The sequence below is a fragment of the Hippopotamus amphibius genome, chromosome 9, assembly GCF_030028045.1.
Source record: "Hippopotamus amphibius kiboko isolate mHipAmp2 chromosome 9, mHipAmp2.hap2, whole genome shotgun sequence".
NCBI lineage: Eukaryota > Metazoa > Chordata > Mammalia > Artiodactyla > Hippopotamidae > Hippopotamus > Hippopotamus amphibius.
Genome location: NC_080194.1, coordinates 75,506,349 through 75,524,777, shown reverse-complemented (window position 1 = coordinate 75,524,777; position 18,429 = coordinate 75,506,349). Strand labels below are relative to the sequence as shown.

Sequence of the window (18,429 nt, the reverse complement as noted above, 5' to 3'; positions counted from 1 at the left end):
CTGCGCTGTCACCACACTTGCCAGGGTTTGGGGTCTGTTGGTGCATCCACGGTGCCATAGGCCCAGAAGCCACTCATGCCCCCTTAATAGGCGGCGGCAGAGGTGTTTCCACTGCTGCAGTCCAGACCCTGGGCTCCCTGAGAGCTCAGAGCCCTGTCCCTGCACAGCCCGGCACATCCAGGTGGCAGCGGGACTTGCTATCCCGCCCGCCCCCCCATTTTCAGTTAAAATATAGCCCTGAAAATCCCTCATTTCCACTTGGCAGAACCACCGTGTACGCAGAGTACAGCTGAGACCACTTAACCCACGGTCACCCCACCTGAGAAGGGGTGACAGAACCTGCTAATAAACCAGAGAAGCAGAACACGGGGTTCTTAAGTTATCTGATAACTCTCAGGGGAAGGAGAGCTAGTAGGAGAACTTCCAGCATTTCTTTCTGGTTCAGAATGAGGAGAGAGCCCCAGGAATTTTACATTCCAGAGACTCGAGAAAGTAGTCTCCCTTCCAGTGCCAACCCGAGCGGCGGCAGCCAGGCCTCCTGCGAGGTGCACGCTGCCAGGATGGAGCAGCAACTGGGGGATGAGCAGGAGGATGCAAGAGGCACCCCCTCTCTCAGCATCTGGCACCAGCCACCAGGCCAGGAGCAGAGTGTACACCACACTCTTGTGTTTGAAAGAGGGTGACTTTTTACATATATTACATTACACCTGTTCAACCTACAAAAGCCCAAATTACTCCTCCTTTTCATGACAAAAGCTGTCATGATTCACAGGCATCATCAGGGAGGGATGGGGTAGGAGTTCTGTTCATCCATCAGTCTCCCTTAAAAGGACTTGGATGACAGGATACTTACTGGTTAGAGATGACTAAGAGCTAACAGGTAACAGAACCACCAGGCAGGGCGTGGGAACACAGCAGATGTCCAATGAGTGCTTGCTGAGCGAGCACCACTGCGCAACGGCCTGATGCTCTGAGGCCTCAGCATCACAGGGAACAGCTCACCTTGCTCTTCCTGTAACGCTGCCCATGACCAGCACCAAGAGCAGTGGGGCTGGGGCAGGCGATCCCAAGTTCTCGCCCAGCTCGGCTGCCCACCTGACCTTATCACACCGGCTCGCAGCCCTCACAGCCTCCGGACACAGTGAAGAGCAAACAGTTACAAACCAAAGCCAGACAGATGGTGAAGGACTTGCAAGTGCAGGGCTGGGGGCACCTCATCCAGCCTGAGGGTTGAACAGGGCTTCTGGAAGTGAAGGGGTGATGGCCAGGGCAGGGACGCGGGGAGAGCGGGGCTGATGCATCCTTTGGAGGACCACCTGTCCTGGGGTGCAGAGCCAGCGGCAGGTGGCGGGCGATGGGAGGAGGCCGACGGGCCATGCCACACAGGGCCTTGCAAACACACTACAAACTCTGCATAGTCAAGAGTTTCTTCATACTGTAATAATTTTCTCAAAATAATGGTTTTTATGGGTTTTGAGATAAGCTATAAAACAAGTAATGGGAATAAAACCACTTCTAACTCACCTCTATTTTTAAACAGAAGGAAAGCACAGGACGTTAGAAAAATCTCCCAATGGGAGAGAGAGGACACAGGCTCTCCTTACGGCTGGTAGGGGAGGCCTCAGCTGGCTCAGTCAGCCCAGTGATGCACGGTGCCCTCGAGTGCTAACACCAGGCCCCTGAAGTGGGCAGCCTGAAGTGTCAGCCACCTGAGGAGTCACCAGGTGTAAAAGCACCTAGAAGAGGCCAGCGGTCAGCTGTGCCCAGTCTACGGTGCTGTCATAATCACTTGGGAGCACTCATTCTGACCTGATGCCCCGAGACGTGGCTGAAGCAGCTTTGCTGCGACCCTCTGCACACGCGGTACTTGCCGCAGAGTCAGATGAAGGGCTCGTTCCCACAAACTACTTACGCTCAGGGGTGCTGATCGCCCGTTTAGTTACAAGGTCAATAGCTCCACTGGACTCCTGCTCCAAGCCCTGTGAGGACGCTGGGATGAAACAGGGAGAGTGTTACCTCTCCAAAAACCCAAACAGCCCCAAAGACAAAACGTCCCAATGAGAAAAAACACTTGCAAGATACACAATACACTTAGTGTCCCAAATAAAGTGTTCTTATATAGAGATAATTCAGAAAGATACCAATAAATGACAAGCATGAGAAACAATGGCTTTTCTCACTGAGATTCAAACAAATGGAAATTAAAATTAAGATTTTTGGTCTATAAAGCTCAGCAAAGAAAATGAAAAATTAGGAAACCTGTGTTTCCCTGTAGGACCTGGGCTCTCATGGGTCATGGTAGGGGCGTCACTGAAGGGAACTGGAGATGACAGTGTGACACCATCAAGAGGTTAAAAATATTCACGGGGGTTAATCCTAGAGATCACACACATACAAAACCGTATGTTCCAGGATGGTCACTGTGATGTGCTTTGTTTCAAAAAGTTGAAAAAAACCTATATTTCCAGGAACGGGCAGGTGAGCAACATGTCGTGGTTGCCAAGGCACTGGGTGGGGAAAGGTGATGAGAAGCCCTCCCCATATTACTGTGATTGTGGGACTGTGCGCAGGATGGTTACAAAGCCATGCAACCTCCACCACAACTGCATACACGAACCACAGACACACCCCTCACCGCTACGGCTGGGTCTCCATATCACCCCATTTTCCCGATCTTCCATCATAAATAGGATTGTTTCACTCCCTGTGACCCCAAGTCCCCAGTCAAAGTTGCTTGTTTAAAGACAACAAACAGAACTATTTTGATGGGGAAGGAGAAGGGGGCCCAAGTCTCTGTGAGCCCTGGAGCCACCCGGTGGACTCACCACGGTCGCTGGGTTCGCCGGGGCTTTCGGCACACAGGGTGAAGGGCAGCAGCCCCCCTCTCTGGCTGCGATGCCGACCGCTCGACTCCACGGCCTTCTTGACGGAATTCAGGATGGCGATGGTGCTCGGTGACATGGGCCTGTTGGCACAAAGACACCAGTGAAACACGGAGGTGAAACGCGCCCTCATCCTCCTTTGGGCCCAATCCCCACCAACATGCAGATGACGCTCAAGGAGTCCGGCGAGGCAGGGGGACCGCCTCTGGGATGTGATGACTTGGCGATGCACACCTGGCTTTGGGCACCAGCCTCTTCAGCGGCCCAGTGTCCAGGGACAGAGATGCAGGCATCTGGGCAGCGCGGGGCCTGGATGTGGACGGCTGGCTGGCGGCGGTGGCCATGGTGCCATTTTCTCGGTTGGCAGGAGCTGGCGTTGTTTCCAAACTTGGAACAGCCTGCTGCAGAAGAGAAATAGACTACATATCTTCCAACACTTAATATCAAGGAATCTTTACACCCTCTAAGCAGGTCCAGAGGAATCCATTTCAAAACCGTGTCAGACCTGGGCCCCCAGCAGCTGCCTTGCACGGAGCTTGCAGGTCTGTCAGGGCTTCTGCGGGGAGCAGCTCACCCCGAGGGGGGCTGCAGGGGAGACTGGGTTCTCCGTCATCGAAGAACAAGGACCCTCACTGGGGTCCTCACTGTCCAGGAACTTGCACACTTCCCCCAATGGGATGCAGTGACTTTTTGGATGGGCAGGGGCGACGGAGGGAAGGCCCTGGGCCATGGTGTCCCATAGGACATGGGAACATGCGGCCACCCGAGGGCCTCACTCAGATGACTGCGCTCACACGTGGATGCTGGGGAGACGGGTGGCAGGGAGCAGACTGGAGAGGGGCAGCCTGCCCACCTGCCCGGGCTGCGCCCCCTCGGCGCCCGCAGCTGCCCTGTCTGCGTTGGCCTGCCTTGCCAGCTCCTGCTCCTGCGCCAGCTGCTCCTGGTACCGCTTCATGTCATACTCAAGCTCTGAGGCCAGCTGCTTGTCAACCGCAAAGAAATCCTTGATTTCATCTCGGTAATCCTGCATCACCTCCTAAAACAGACCCGAGGCATCCGTGAGCATTCCTGTGAATAAGTGAATGAGCTCTCCCATATAACACGATCAATAACCGGAACAGCACTGAGGACATGCTGAGAGCAGACAGTTTCCACTACACTGACAGACGGGTGACAGGTGGTATTTTCCCAGGAAGTGCCGACTGCACTTATACTGACCACACGAGTAGGGGCCTGATCTCTTGGATGCTTCCCGAGTATCTGCCAGGTAACATGGAATCTCACAATCTTAGCCTAAAGCAGCCCCATCACAGAGCACGGAACTGCCCTGACAGCTGGATGGGGTTGGGGGTGTATCTGGGCAGCCTGGCTTGGCTTTGGGTCACCACCAGTTCAAAGGGTCTTGAGGTGCCACGAGGCAGCCCCTCAGGAATCCCAGCCAGAGATCAGGGGGTGGGGGATACATGGTGTCCTGGCTGCAGCCGGCCACGGGGAGCCGTCCACACCGACTTTCTCAGGGGACGCAGCTGCGGCTTGGAGCCATCTGTAAGTCCTTGGGTGAGGATGCTCTCAGGTCTTAAGGACGGATGCTAGGACCCAGCCTCTCTGCCATGAGGAAGAAACTATTTTCCCTAACGTGCTGGAGGGAGAAAAGATCTAGTGTGGCCCCAACCATGAGAGGAGGAGACCTGCCCAGTCCTCTAGCCACCCGGGGGGCTCCCAGGTGGAAGAGAAAACCTCAGGAGCTCCTCCAGTGGGGTCCACACGAAGCTGTGCTGCACTCCTCAGATAAAGCCATGTGGCTGTGCTCAGGGTGTGCTCAGAAACAGGGTCTTACTCTCCTCACATGTTTAAGGAGTCTACCTAGGATCTAAACTCTTTTTATTCCTTTCTGTGGTTTACCAGGGCAAGAAAAATATGAGTGACCCAAAGTCCTCATTTTCTCCACAGCCAGCCTATCTTTCCCACTTTCACTCTGTAGGATAAAGACATATTTGAAAAATCACATTCAATGTAATTGTCAGAGTCCTTTTTGGAGAAAAAAGGATTCTTAGCATTTTTTTGAGGAAAAAAATAGCAAAGTGTAAACAGAAAGGAAAAAAACGCTGCAGTTCTTTCTGACTGAAAGATTCTGCAGAGAGGCGCAAGGTGTCATTTATGTCCGCTCTGCGCATTTGCACTCCCTACTGCGTAGACTAGGATCAGGATGCCCAGAGGCCACTGCCCTGGGCAGCATCTCCTGACTGGTAACCCAGAGACAGCACTGGAGGTAAGAGTCCTAAATTAAACAATGAGCGTTTCTGCTTTATTCCACACAAAGTGAACTAAGACAAGGGCTCTGTCTGTGGTCACAGCTGAGAAGCTTCAAAACTGAACCTAACTGTCAGCAAGGACACAGACTCAACTGCCCAAAAAAGGCAGGACCAGCTTCCATGGAAGCTGCAGTCTACCTGTCTTCTCCCCCAGTCAAAGGCTGGCCTGGGGCACAGCTATGAGCCTGGATGGACCCACGGTCAGGACCTCAGGACGTGCTGAGTAACCAAGGGGGGTGGGCGGGGGTGGAGGAGCACCAACCACAAAGCCCAAGGCCGTCTTTACCCTGAGATAGTGCATGAGTTCCCGCAGAGCTGGGATCTTATTCTTCTCTAGTACAGACTTCAGGGAGATGATAATTGGAATAATATTTTCTATGAAATTCCTCTTCTGAACCTGTGGTAACACAAACAAAAACTGAGATGCACGAAGTTCTGAAAGACAAAGCCTTTCCCTCGGCCTAGTTCCTGAGTGGCCAATCTCGTACATGATGTAAGTTTACTTTTTACTTTTGATATAATCCTGGGGATTGGAGAGGAACGCCACCTTGGCTGAGGAGACTATAAAACCATTATCTCCAAAACGCTCAGAGGGCTTTGTAAAGCAGGATGCAGACAAGTAGTGTTCTTAATTCTAAACAAGAAAAAGAAACTAGAAATACAGCTGACCCTTGAACAACTCTGGTCTGTAAGTAATAGAGACTTTCAACCACATGGGAGGAGGAGGGGTGTTGGTGCCCCAACTCCTGCATTACTCAAGGGTCAACTGAATGAAGAACTTGACAACAAGCTCCAAACCTCCCCACGACCCCACCACAGACGCCTGGCTTTTTGCTGGGCCCCTCCTCGCAACGTCCTCCCTGGGACTGGGGACACCCTGCAGGTGGGAAGGTGACATGGGAGGGGCCAGGCCTGGAGACTGTTTGCATGTCCCTCTAACTGTGCACACATTTAGAAACGTGCTGGGTATTTACACAGTGCCTTTGTAGTCTTCACCAAGAGCGATCACTAACCACAAACCTCTGCAATAAATCTCTTAGAGTTACAAATAACTCATTATAGTAACCCACATAGGCAAGACTATCATTCTGAATCTGAAAATTATTCTTTTCCTTCTCACTTAAAGTCACTAGTATATGTTCCTTACTTATAATCCAGTCATTTCTAAAAGGCCTTATCAGAGTTCTTGAAACAGGAGGGCAAAGACTAAAGGAATAAATAATTTAATAAAGATGAGTCTGATCAGAGGCTAAGTAAAGGGATAGCCTTAAAAAGTGGCTTACATGCATTCACTCCACAAATACCATCCAACATCTTCTCTGTACCAGACACAAGGCTAACCTCCGGGGATACAAAAATGAAGCCAAAACTCTTGCCTTCAAGTTACTTCTAGGCCAGGCTGCGTGTTACAATGTGTGGCCAGGTGACAAGTGGCAGGGTGTTAAGTGACTCTGGAGGAGGGATGCCCAGAAGGCAAGGAGCAGGGCGGGATGTGTATCAGGGAAGCCCCTTGGGATGTGCAGAGATTAGGTGGCAGCAGGGGGGGACGGGGTGGGCTAGAGGGCACCACAGGCAGAAGCGGCAGTGCGCAAAGGCAGGAGAGAATGTCTTTGCGGATGCCTGGAGTCAGCAGACTGGAGGGATGGGAAGGGGCGTGGAGGGAAGGGCATGCCACACACACAGGAGTTCCGTGTGCCTTGAAGAAGAATTGGGATTTTATCTAGAAGGTGACAAGAAGCCACCAGCCCACTTATTAAAGATATCATTAGTGAGGTGTAACTTACATACCATACAATTTACCCACGTTAAGTGAACAGATCAATGAGTTTTGGCAAAAGTATATGCTGAGTAACCAACACTGCATCTAGATAATCACCCGCGATCCATGGCCTCTGAAGTCCTCTGCTGCCCCTCTGCCTCAGTCTATTTTAAGCAGAGAATAAAAGGATCAAATTTGCACTTAAGAAAGAGTGCTCTGGCAGCAAAGCGGTGCACAACCCAGAACAAAAAGAAACAAGAGATGGTAACGGTACAGGTTAAATAAATGCAGAGCTAGTGGGAACATGAGAGAGATGGATTTGTGAGATGAATGGACAGGACCTGTGGACACAATGGATGTGACCAAAGTCCACTCCACTGGGCTCAGAAGTCTTCAGGGCTCAGGTGGCAATGCCCTGGACATTGATACCAGAGGCTGGGCCTGGTGAGGACCACAGCAACCCAGCTTTTGTTCAAACCCCAATCCTCACATGCACTGGCCAAGCAGGGCTGTGCGTGGCCTGCCGAACTCCCTTTAGGACAACTTGGTAGATAAAGGTGCCCTTCTCCACAACAGAGAGACACGTAGGAGGAAGAAGGGATGAGTGATTCTGCCTGAGATGCCCATGGCACACCCAGGTCACAGACGGACAGGTCCAGGCTTACAGGAGCTGCAGGAGCCATGGGTGCAGATGGAGAACAGCCCCCATCGGGGTGAGCGTTCAGGATACTGGTAAGAATGAAGCGGGGCCTTGGCAGACCACTGGATTCAGGGGGCGGAAGCACACAGGCCCCTTTAAGGAGCAGCACACTCACCTGGGAGATGAGCTTCTTCTGTGCCTCCTGCATGACCACATTGGCCAAGGCCAGGTCCTCCTCCTCCACGAGCTGGTCCTTGTCCGGCTTAGCCCTCATAGCCAGCAGCTTGATCTCCTTTGAGCTGAGCACCTCAAACGTGTCTGATAGCAGCTCACTAGCTTCCATGTCCAGGGGTAGGATGCCATCTGCAAAGCACGCTGGAGGAAGCAGAGAGGGGCTTCTGAGAAATGCTGCCTGGGGTGGGGGGAGGGGGGATGTACAGAGCCGGTGGCCCCCTGGCCTACACGGCACAACTGACAGCCAAAGACCTAAGGGCCCTCCTGGCCGCAGAGCATGTAGGCTGCTGCCACTCAGCAGTTCACTTCACACATGTCTTATCCCCCACTCAGGCCAGTCCTACCCAGGATGCTGAGGCAGATTTTGGAAGTGATGTTGAACCGCTGCTCGTCTGTGAAGTGCTCCAGGAGGAACTTGTAGATTGTCATCCGCTTCTCCTTGTTTGTCTTCCCCTTCAGGGAGAACAGACGCTTCTCTCTAGGGGAGAACGGGACCGTCTCAGCACAGCCCACGGGTGAGGCTGAGAGGAAGGCACTTCCAAGGGTAGCCCGAGCTGCCCGCTGGGGTGCCAGCACACCCAGGAGGTGATGCCACCTGTCCCAGCACCCCCTCACCCCCAGCAGTGCTGACCTCTCTGACTGGGGGAACCTGTTGTACTTCTCGTGCTTCTCATAGCTACTGAGGTGGAAGATGCACTCGATGAAGTGCTGGAAAAACATGGCAGGATTCCTCTTCAGCAGCAGGTGGGCCAGGCAGAACTTCCCGGTGCTGTGGAGAAGGGGACGGGGGATTGTGTGCTACTGGCAGACAGCCTCTAAGTCACACCAAGACCCTGCAACAGAGGACACCATGGAGAGGGTGGGCGACAGCTGTGCTCCCATCACACTCGGCTCCTTGGCCTGTCCTGCCTGTGAACCCACGTCCCATCAGCTCTCCTTGCAAAGCTCATGGGCTGCTGTCACTCAGCTACACCTCACATGTGGGACTCCGCCCCACCGCCAAACCACTCCTTCAGGCTGACCCGCTGGCCATAACCACCTGGAGTGAACCTTGGCCTCCCACCCCAACTTGAACTCTGAACTCTCTTGAGGATAGGGATTAAGCACAAGAGCGGGTTAATTCAGGTCAGCAGGACAAGGACCCTCCACAGGCGGCGACCACTCGACCCAGGCTGCAGAGGGACACACAGGGCCCAGCACCCAGAGTCCCCAAAGCAGGTGCATGCGGACAGGAGAGGGAATGCCCAGGCCCGGCCTCCACTCGGGGTCTGCCCGAGGCGACAGGTGCTGGCTCTGATCTAGTCACACCGGCCAGACCAATATGTTCACATCTTTTTTGAGGTAAATGCAATTTCCACCCAACAGGAGCCCCGCCACTCTCACGGAGCTGGGAGGGGTGGTAGGCAGTGACAAGAACAGCCTGAACACTTGGTTCTTGGCCTTAGGACGCGTGGGACCCCAGGAGAGCCCCTTCCCGAGGCTCTCGTTAAGGCTAAAGATGAAATCAGTCTGTTCGCAGCACACACACCCACTGCAAGTCAGAGGAGGCAGGTCAGAGAGCTTGACGGTGAAGTGCCGCTGCCAACAGCGGTCACCTTTCCTGACAAGGTTACTCTGCTAAACCGGCAGTGACAACAGATGCAGAAAACAACTAAATAAACAAAACAACCTGACTTCACCCGAGATATCTGATGACAGTTAATCCTTCATGGGCTAACTTCATGGGTTTTCACGGCTGCCCAAATTTTATCTCCAGACTTAAAGTCAACCCTATGAAAATGTACAACCAGACAGAATCCAGCGAAGCTTCTGCAAGAAGACAGGCTGCTTTGAGCTTCGAATTGACATCAAATGCTCATCTACTCACTTTAGGTCAAGAACACGTACAGGTAGTGACTGATGGGTAAGCACTCTGGTGAATAACCGCCTTAACCAACTGTACAAATTCCACAGTGTAACAAATTATGCGAAGGATTTGGATGCCAGGGCTGAAAGCAAATCCAGGACTCAGTGTCACGAAAACAGGTGCACGGTCAGTGGTAAAATCCAGCACTAATCCTGCTGCTGCATGTTGACTGGAACCCACAGGGCAAAATTCAGCCTTGACTGGATTAAGACACAGATTACCAGACCTGACCAACTGGCAAGAGGGATGGTTTTTTTGTTTGTCAGCTGACAACTTAAAAGAAACAGCATCCTGGGGCTTCCTAGGTGGCGCAGTGGTTGAGAATCCACCTGCCAATGCGGAGGACACGGGTTCAATCCCTGCTCCAGGAAGATCCCACATGCCACGGAGCAGCTATGCCTGTGCGCCAAAAAAAATAAAATAAAATAAAGCAAAAGAATTCCCTCAATTAAAAAAAAAAAAAAAAGAAACAGCATCCTAAGTGATACCTCCCGGGGCCAGCACCCTTTCCTGCTCTCATCACCCCACAGGACAGTTAACAGGGACCACACACAACACACCACCAAGTCAGGGACACTGCAGATTTCACAAGGAAGGAATCATCTCATACGTAAAACAGAAGGCCAGCTAATCCCAAGTAATACTAAGAATCCAGATCTCAGTTTCAGTCAGCCTGATGAGGCTACAAGGGAAGAGCAGTCTGATCACCTCCTTTTTTGGATTTTTCTTTTTTAAAACATTAATTAATTTGGCTGTGCTGGGTCCTAGTTGCAACATTGGAGATCTTGTAGCTGTGGCATGCAGGCTCTTCGTCACGGCATGCCCCATCTAGTTTCCTGACCAGGGATCAAACCTGGGAGCCCTGCATTGGGAGCCCAGAGTCTTAACCACTGGACCACCAGGGAAGTTCACTCCTTTTTTAGATTTAGCAGGAATCATTAATAATCTCACTTCTTTCAGATGTCTTCCCGAGCAAATGCTACTCTGAAGCTGGTATCTGCTCAGTGAAGGCCGCTGTGGATGGACTCATAGTCCTGATCTGGCCATTCTCAGACTGGGACAGGGGCTCAGAGCCATCCATACCAGGATCAATTTCCTGCATCCACTATCATGAACCCACACCCCCTCGCTCTCCGACTCTCATCGCTGTGATCCCAGGCTCATGTTCCAGGTCCTTTCCCGCCTGCAATCTTCCCATTGTGTGCTCTGTGGTCCTGGTTCCACGACGTGTTGACCACTTCCCACTCCGTCCTTCCTCTTCATAAACAAGCTGGCTGTCCTCCAAGGACCCACAGTCCGGGCACGAGGACCACACTCCCCCCTGATATTTTCATTCATCCACTTACCAAATGTCCACTGAGTATCTCCTCGGTTTCAAGCTCTTTCAGATTCAGGGAATACAGCAGTAAACAAAACAACCCCTGCTGCTCCAGGAAGCCCGTGTTCTACCAGGTGGACAGATGTTATCGAAACCATACAGAATGTGTTGCCAAAAGTGATCTGAAGCAGAAGGTGGCTGGCGGAGGGCATGGGGAAGGGGGAGAGGGCCGGCTGCTGGTGAGAAACCATGTCCTCCACCAGGTTCAAGTGAGGCTCAGCATTTCCTCTGGACGCTCCTGCCATGCGTCTGTTTCGCCCTAGACTGCTTACTGAGTGCTTCCTGGTTTTCTCCATTCCAAACCCCAACAACACTGCTATGGTCTGAATCCTAGTTTGTGTCACCCTGAATTCCTGTGTTGGAAACCGAGCCCCCGAGGGGGTGGTATTAGGAAGGAGGCCTCTGGGAGGTGACTGGGTCACGAGGGCAGAGCTCTCACAAACGTGGTGAGCATCTTATAAACGAAGCCCTGGAATCCCTCCTTCCCGTCAGCTGCATGAGGAGACGGTGCCGGATGACAGGGTGAGAAATCTGCTCTCTGAAAGGCCCTCACCTCAGACTCCCTGCCTCCAAATAGGGTGGGCCGTTTCTGCTGTTTATCAGCTGCCTAGTCTGTGGCACTTGTTCCAATAGCCCAGATGACCTGGGACAATCTCTCAGAGCACTTTCAGTGTCCACACAGCCTTCTGTTCTCCCAGCATCATCGACTACAGGGACTACACCCTGTCCCCTGGGACTCTGTGTCACAACACCTGGAGCCCCTACTTTTCAGGTCAGACAACCCACCTGCTGACCCGTGTAGCTTTCTGACTGCCTCATCCCCTCACCTGTCCTGCACTGAGCCCTCTGGATCCTCAGTTCCTCCCTTTTCTCCCCAACCAAGCCACCTCTGCCTTCTCTTTTTATCCCAGTGGCCCATCACTGTTGTCACCGTCTGCCATGAACCCCTCCGGCCCCAGCCTTCTTGCTCGTCGTCCCCAGTATCTGCCCAACTCCCCTGAAACAGCCCACCTGTAACCTGGCAATCACCCTGACTGCTGTGCTACACCGGCACCACCTAGTGGACAGATGGGGAAACAGGTCATACAATTTTGTAGCCCTCATATTGGGGGTTTATAAGACCAATTAAAAAATGTCATGCAAGAAAACCGTAATTCGAAAAGATACATGCACCCCACTGTTCACTGCAGTACTGGTTACAACAGTCAAGACATGGAAGCAACCTAAATGTCCACAGACAGAGAAACGGATAAAGAAGATGTGGTATATATATATACAATGGAATACTATTCAGAAATAAAAAAAGAATGAAATAACACCATTTGAAGCAACATGGATAGACCGAGAGATTATTATACTAAGTGAAGTAAGTTGGACAGAGAAAGACAGTATTGTGATATCACTTATAGGTGGAATCTAAAAAAATGGTACAAGTGAACTTATTTCCAAAACAGAAACAGAATCACAGATGTAGAAAACAAACTTATGGTTACCAAGAGGGGAAAGATGGGGAGGGATAAATTGGGAGACTGGAACTGACATATACACACTACTATATATAAAACAGATAACTAATAAAAACCTACTGCACAGCACAGGAAACTCTACTCAATACTTTGTAATGACCTACATGACAAAAGAATCTAGGAGTGAATATATGTATACGTATAACTGATTCATTTTGCTGTACAGCAGAACCTAACACAGCACTGTAAATCAACTATACTCCAATAAACATTAATTTTAAAAAAATGTCACGCAATTTTGCTCATGCCAGAATCGTCAGGAAATCCACCTGGACCAAAAATAAATTCACAGGGTTCTGCCGCAATAGTCTCTTGGGAAGATCTGTTTTAGCAGATACATAATGGAAAAATTAATGTGTTTAAAGTCAGCAGATAGGCCTGATCTCTGGCCTAGAAGTAGGGGAACAGATAATTTAAATTAGTTGCTTTTCAAATCATGCTCCACGTTTTTACCATGGTTCAAACAAACTCAGAACGCTGGGATAAAAAGGAAAGATTTAAGGGGGAGGGAGAAAAATGCTACCAGAGGAACTGAAATGCTCACTACAGTGGAGACGTCTGCCTTTCCTTCTAATTTCCTTCTAATTTCCTTCTGACTCGTGCTCTCATCACCTGTGTAACAGGTCCTGTGTGTGTTCTACGTAGTGAGCAAGGCTGTAATGTACATGTGGAGGAGCTGACACAAGTGGGGAAGACACGGATGTGCAGGTTAAGTACCCAACCTCTCCTTCTGGGCGCGTCCTCCCAAAGGCCCCCCAGCACTGGTGCTCCTGCCTGCTCCTGGAACCCACGTGGCACACAGGCCACAGAGCGAGCCTGGGGCAGAGGTGGAAGATGAGAGGGCACGGCATAGCTGCCACATCTCTCTCCCAATTATACAAAGAAAAGAATGCATAGTAGCCTTAGCTTTCCACTCTGACTCTAGAAGTGCTAATTAGAACCTTAACCTTCTACCAGTTTATTATGTAAAATTTTCCTCCTTGGAAAAATATACCCAAAGGAAACTGAACAGAAATCCTTTCATGGAACTCAGAGTAAACCACTGGTGACCATATTTAGAACCAGAGGGATCCATTATTATACACTATTTACAGTTAATGAATCTGTAAAGACCTTTTCCCAACTGTGGTAGCTTCTGCAATGCATTCGACATTCTATTTTCCAATTGCAGACTTGCTTTAAAAAGAATTACTCACATAATATAATTGAGGTTAACAAATTCTGTGAAATCATTTCTCAACTCCTTGAAAATAAATCTTTAATTATAGAAGGATAAGAATTAACAAGTGCCAGGCAATCCCCCTGCCGTCCAATTCTCAGGAAATACCCATTTCCAAGGAGCCTTGTCAACTGCATACACTGATACCACACTCGGCGATTCTATATTAATGCCTAGAATTTCTTCCTTATAGTTTCTGCACTTAGAATAAAATCTGAACTCTTATTTTACTAGCCTAGAAATCAACAGTTACCAGCTTCTGCTCTTGACAGCTGACCATGACAGTGGCTCACACTGCTCTTCAGCAACAGTGTCAGCAAATGTGGTTGGTACTGGGATTATCCAATGGTCAATTTGGACAAGGGCTTTTTTGTTTTTAAACCTACACGAAAACTAAAGCTTTCTTCCACAGTTTAGTATTTTAAAAATCAGCTAATTTTCTGGCAACTGCCAAAAGTTCACTAAATCCTAAATAAAGCAACTCTAAACCAATTTTAAAGAAGAGAGATCTTTCCCAGAAACTAGGCCAATCACTCAGCTGCCTGGCTTGAGGGAAAAGGCTCACCTGGCGATGTCTGGGTGCGAGTCCACCAGTGTGCTGACAAACCGGAAAAACAGGGAGCCCTTCCACTTCACGAAGTCCTCCTGCTCGAGAGAGGAAGGCACATGCTTACAGAGGCCTCAGCACACAGCCCTCTGTCCCCAGGCTGTGGGCGCTCACGTGAGAGAGCACGGGCAGGACAGCTCGACCACAACTCAGCGCCCGTGCCTGTGGGGAGGCGGCCGCATCACACACGAGACAGTGAGGGCACGGACGCACCAGAACAGACACACAACTCAGAGAAAGAACAGTATTTTCCCTTTACATCAGGCTACACATATGCTCTCAAGCTCTGTCCACGCAGACACATCTCCCCGGGCTCTCGGAGCAGGTCTGTGGGGTCGCCTGGGCAAGTGCGAGGGTCCTCATTATACAAAAGATGAGGTCCGTCTGGGAACACTGACCGTTCACAGAATCGGAAACAGACCTACTCGTCAATATGTGCTTTTCTCTATGTGCTATTTGTAAACACAACTTTTCCCTGCACAACAGGATCTCTGAACAAACACCCAGAAGGAATATTAGGAAGTAACAATCTGTTTAAAAGTCTGTCCAGAATGTCGTAAGAGTGATATTTGAAACCACAAGTGAGGCTAGTAACTGTGACACCGCTACAACGCAGCCCGGCTCCTACGCTGCTTAGCTGCCTGAACAGGAGCAGCTGGGCTGGCCGGGCGAGCCCCGTGCACACCTGCAGGAGGTTGGTGAGCAAGAAGAGTGTCTGCTTGCGGATGAACGGGTCCGAGTCCTTTAGACACACGGAGATGTTGGGGATGTACTTGTCCACCATGACCGTGTACCGGACGCAGAGGTCGCACAGGACAATGATGACGTTGTTGCGGACGGCCACGTCCTCGCATACCTCCAGCTCCCGCACCAGGGCCGGGATGCTCTTCTTTGCGAGATCCTCGTGCTGTAAGCACAGCTTCCCTGCCACGGAGAGAAAGAGACCCTGACTCTGCTCTCATTCTCTGCCTTACATTTTCTCCAGCTGTATCTTGCTATGGATTTTATTTAATCAAAGTTAAAACATCACATCAACAATCACAAACAAAAAATCAAAGGCAGACAGACCCATACTAAATATTAAGAAGCTCAAAATACCACCCCGCTGGGGTTTCACGAGACAGACGCTCTGAGACGTTCCTTCACTGCAGTAAAATCATCTTCCTTTTTTCTTAACGTCAACATCTCAATTTTGGAATTATCAACTTACCCGGAAAATGACCAATAAAATGTAATTGATGATATTTTTTTACTTCTGATTATATACACAATCGATAGAAGCTAAAAAGATTAATAATGAACTTGAAATCTGAGCTAGGTAAATACATGATCATGTCAGTTATTTCATTTCTTGTTCATAGTTAGGAGAGGGAAGGCTGTTGTGGACTTTTGTGTTTATATGGTTGGTTTTTTTTTTTGGCCTGAAACATTTTGCTCTTATTTACAGTTCTGAGATTTTTGAAAAATAACCATTATTACCATCATCACAAAATATTTTGTAACTTGTATCGAGCATAAAATACACAATCACAAAAAAATTTCAAACTTTTTTGTGAAGACTGACAGAAGTCAGTATTGTCTAGATGAACAACAATGTGAGTTCATGGAAAGCAGCAAATAAACCAGCTCTTTATGACATGAACTGCAAACTTATTTCTTCATTCCCAGAACTCAGTGCAGTGCCTGGTATACAGTTCTTGAAGAACAGACTTCATGGTACTACATTATGAGTATAAAAGACACAACACACAAATGGAGAGGCTGCCCCATGTTTCCTTACTCACCCAGGGTGATGACGGCGTGTGCTCTGATCATGGAGGGCATGACAGAGGCCCGGACCTGGGAGAGGGGCTGGGAGGCTGCAGCCTCACTGCCACCTGGGTCCGACGAGGTCACTACAGGAAGGAAGAGAGGGAGGGAAGGGCTTGCTGCACCACTCCAGGGTTAACCCAGCCCTGAGGCAGCAGGTGTGGAGGGCACTCCAAGGGACTTACAATGCTCCGCACTGGCAGAAGCAGCCAGGATGGACTGGATCAGCAGGAAGGCTTTCTTGTCCACTCTGGCTGGACAGAGCTGGGCTACATCTCCTAAGGTGAAAATGTACTTCACCTGCAAAAAGAATTGGTTCTGCAGTAAGAATAAGGCAAAAGAAAAATGAACTCTAGCTAGATTAAGGCCATGTCAGTCGAGTACTTTTTTTGTCCCCCAAATTAAATGACTTTCCCCCCATAACAACATACAGCCATAGTAAAAATTCAGTCACTGCTTAAATTAGGGTGACCATATAGTTTTATCATTTATATCTAGATACTCCTGCAAGTCAAAGGGGTGCTGTGATAACAGGGTGAACTGCGTTGCTTCCGGGTAAATGGGACACAGAACAGCTGACTTACAATCCCACCACCCACAGGTACCATCCTTGTTTTTCTGTATGACTTTCTTTTCAAAGTATTTTTATGTTACAGGGCTTCATGTTTGCTTTTCTCGCACACTTACCAATCATACTAGGTTGAAGTTTATGATTCTAAATTTCAGTATCAGGCACCCTTTCATGTCAATATGTGTGATAAATTTATTTAATGACTACATAAGTACGTTAAAAACTATGAATGTCATCAAAGTTTACCACACTATTACCACACATTTACACTGACCTAATCCTTTCCTGTCTGCATCAGCTCTGACGGACACCTCTGCGCCCTGGGACACTGTTCTGCTTCCTCAGAAGGGATGTGCAGGGTGAGAGGGCATACAGCCTGTTGCACACTTTCAACTCACTTTCAAATTGTCCTCCTGGTTAGCTTACTAGTAAGACTCCTACCAAAACTTAGGAGAATTTGCTTCCTCAAGCCACCACTACTGTGTCTTTAAGAACATTCAGCTTAACAGTTAAGTAATACTGTTCTTTTAATCGTAAAAATACAAGGGTGACGCTAAATAAACAGTAAAATGTTAAATAAAGGCACTTTAGAGTAAGAAAGCTAATAATAAGGATATGTGTGTTTAAAGAGAATATACTGTATCTTAGTGGATTAACAGAATATTTGAATTATATTTAAAGAACAGTGAAGTAAACAATACATATAGGGCAAACTTCTCCATATATTTTGACCGAAGAGTAGATTTTGGTGCCATATTTGACAGAAAAAAAATCTTAGCAGAGAAAACTCACTGGTCATAGTAAGTGTTTTTCTTAGATTGGGTAGGAAATCCCAGACAAATTAGCAGAGCAAGACCCTCCAGAGAAACCCTGGTTTGGGGCCTCTCTATACATTGTGGCCTGTGACCCAGAACATCTGGGTTCCCATTGATTAGGATATTTTTATTACTGAACTGGGTGAGGATTAATGTTCCAGCACAAAGGGTCTTCTCCTCCAACAGACCTAAACATGGCCATTGATCCCCAGGTACAAGTGCGAGGGGGCAAAGCAGGAATTGAACACAGAAGGGAGGTGCTCTAATTTTCAAACAGATGAGGAAAACGGCCAGTTTGGGCTAAATGATGGCCTAGCCTGAAGGGCAGCAAAAAGCAGCTCATCACTGCCCTCACTGGACAGTGTCAGATGCTGGAATCAGAATCACCACGATTTGTTGACAGTCAGCCAGTCAAACCAGAAAACGAGCCCTGCGTTCACTGGCTCAAAGGCACCTCTTCACGACACAATTTCTAAAGCAGGGTGCATGTCACATAATCTCACTGCTCCCAGGGCAGCAGCTTCCCCAGCTTTCAAATATCTCATTTTGTTTTAGACATACCTGGGAGTGGTTCTATAGTTTGATATTCAAACAGCATGGCAGACACATTAGACAATTTTTAAAAACAACAAGCCAAAAGAACACAGAGAGTATGCCCATTTTACTCTTCTCTCACCTTGTTACTTCTGAGCTCACAACACACACTGTGTTTTCCCTGTTGGCTCAGGAATCTCACAGGACCCAACTAGGAGAAGATTTACCATTATTTCC

General features: G+C 49.2%; 1 protein-coding gene across 11 annotated transcripts in view; it reads right to left on the bottom strand.

Moving 5' to 3' along the window:
• NCAPD3 (non-SMC condensin II complex subunit D3) overlaps positions 1 to 18,429 on the bottom strand; it is an 86,685-nt gene that overhangs the window by 22,435 nt on the left and 45,821 nt on the right. For 9 of the 11 annotated variants that reach the window (XR_009055532.1, XR_009055531.1, XM_057749667.1 and 6 more), the window contains 12 exons: positions 16,458 to 16,572; positions 16,248 to 16,358; positions 15,149 to 15,387; positions 14,422 to 14,501; positions 8,459 to 8,596; positions 8,172 to 8,305; positions 7,769 to 7,968; positions 5,481 to 5,591; positions 3,736 to 3,918; positions 3,117 to 3,283; positions 2,826 to 2,965; positions 1,913 to 1,990 (listed from right to left, as the gene is read on the bottom strand). Coding sequence is in view for 9 of the 11 variants with exons in the window: in XM_057749667.1 (XP_057605650.1) it covers positions 1,913 to 1,990; positions 2,826 to 2,965; positions 3,117 to 3,283; positions 3,736 to 3,918; positions 5,481 to 5,591; positions 7,769 to 7,968; positions 8,172 to 8,305; positions 8,459 to 8,596; positions 14,422 to 14,501; positions 15,149 to 15,387; positions 16,248 to 16,358; positions 16,458 to 16,572 (1,696 nt within the window). In the remaining 2 variants the exon portion in view is untranslated. The remainder of the gene's footprint in view (positions 1 to 1,912; positions 1,991 to 2,825; positions 2,966 to 3,116; positions 3,284 to 3,735; positions 3,919 to 5,480; positions 5,592 to 7,768; positions 7,969 to 8,171; positions 8,306 to 8,458; positions 8,597 to 14,421; positions 14,502 to 15,148; positions 15,388 to 16,247; positions 16,359 to 16,457; positions 16,573 to 18,429) is intronic. The other 2 variants (XM_057749665.1, XM_057749670.1) reach the window with 1 other exon arrangement.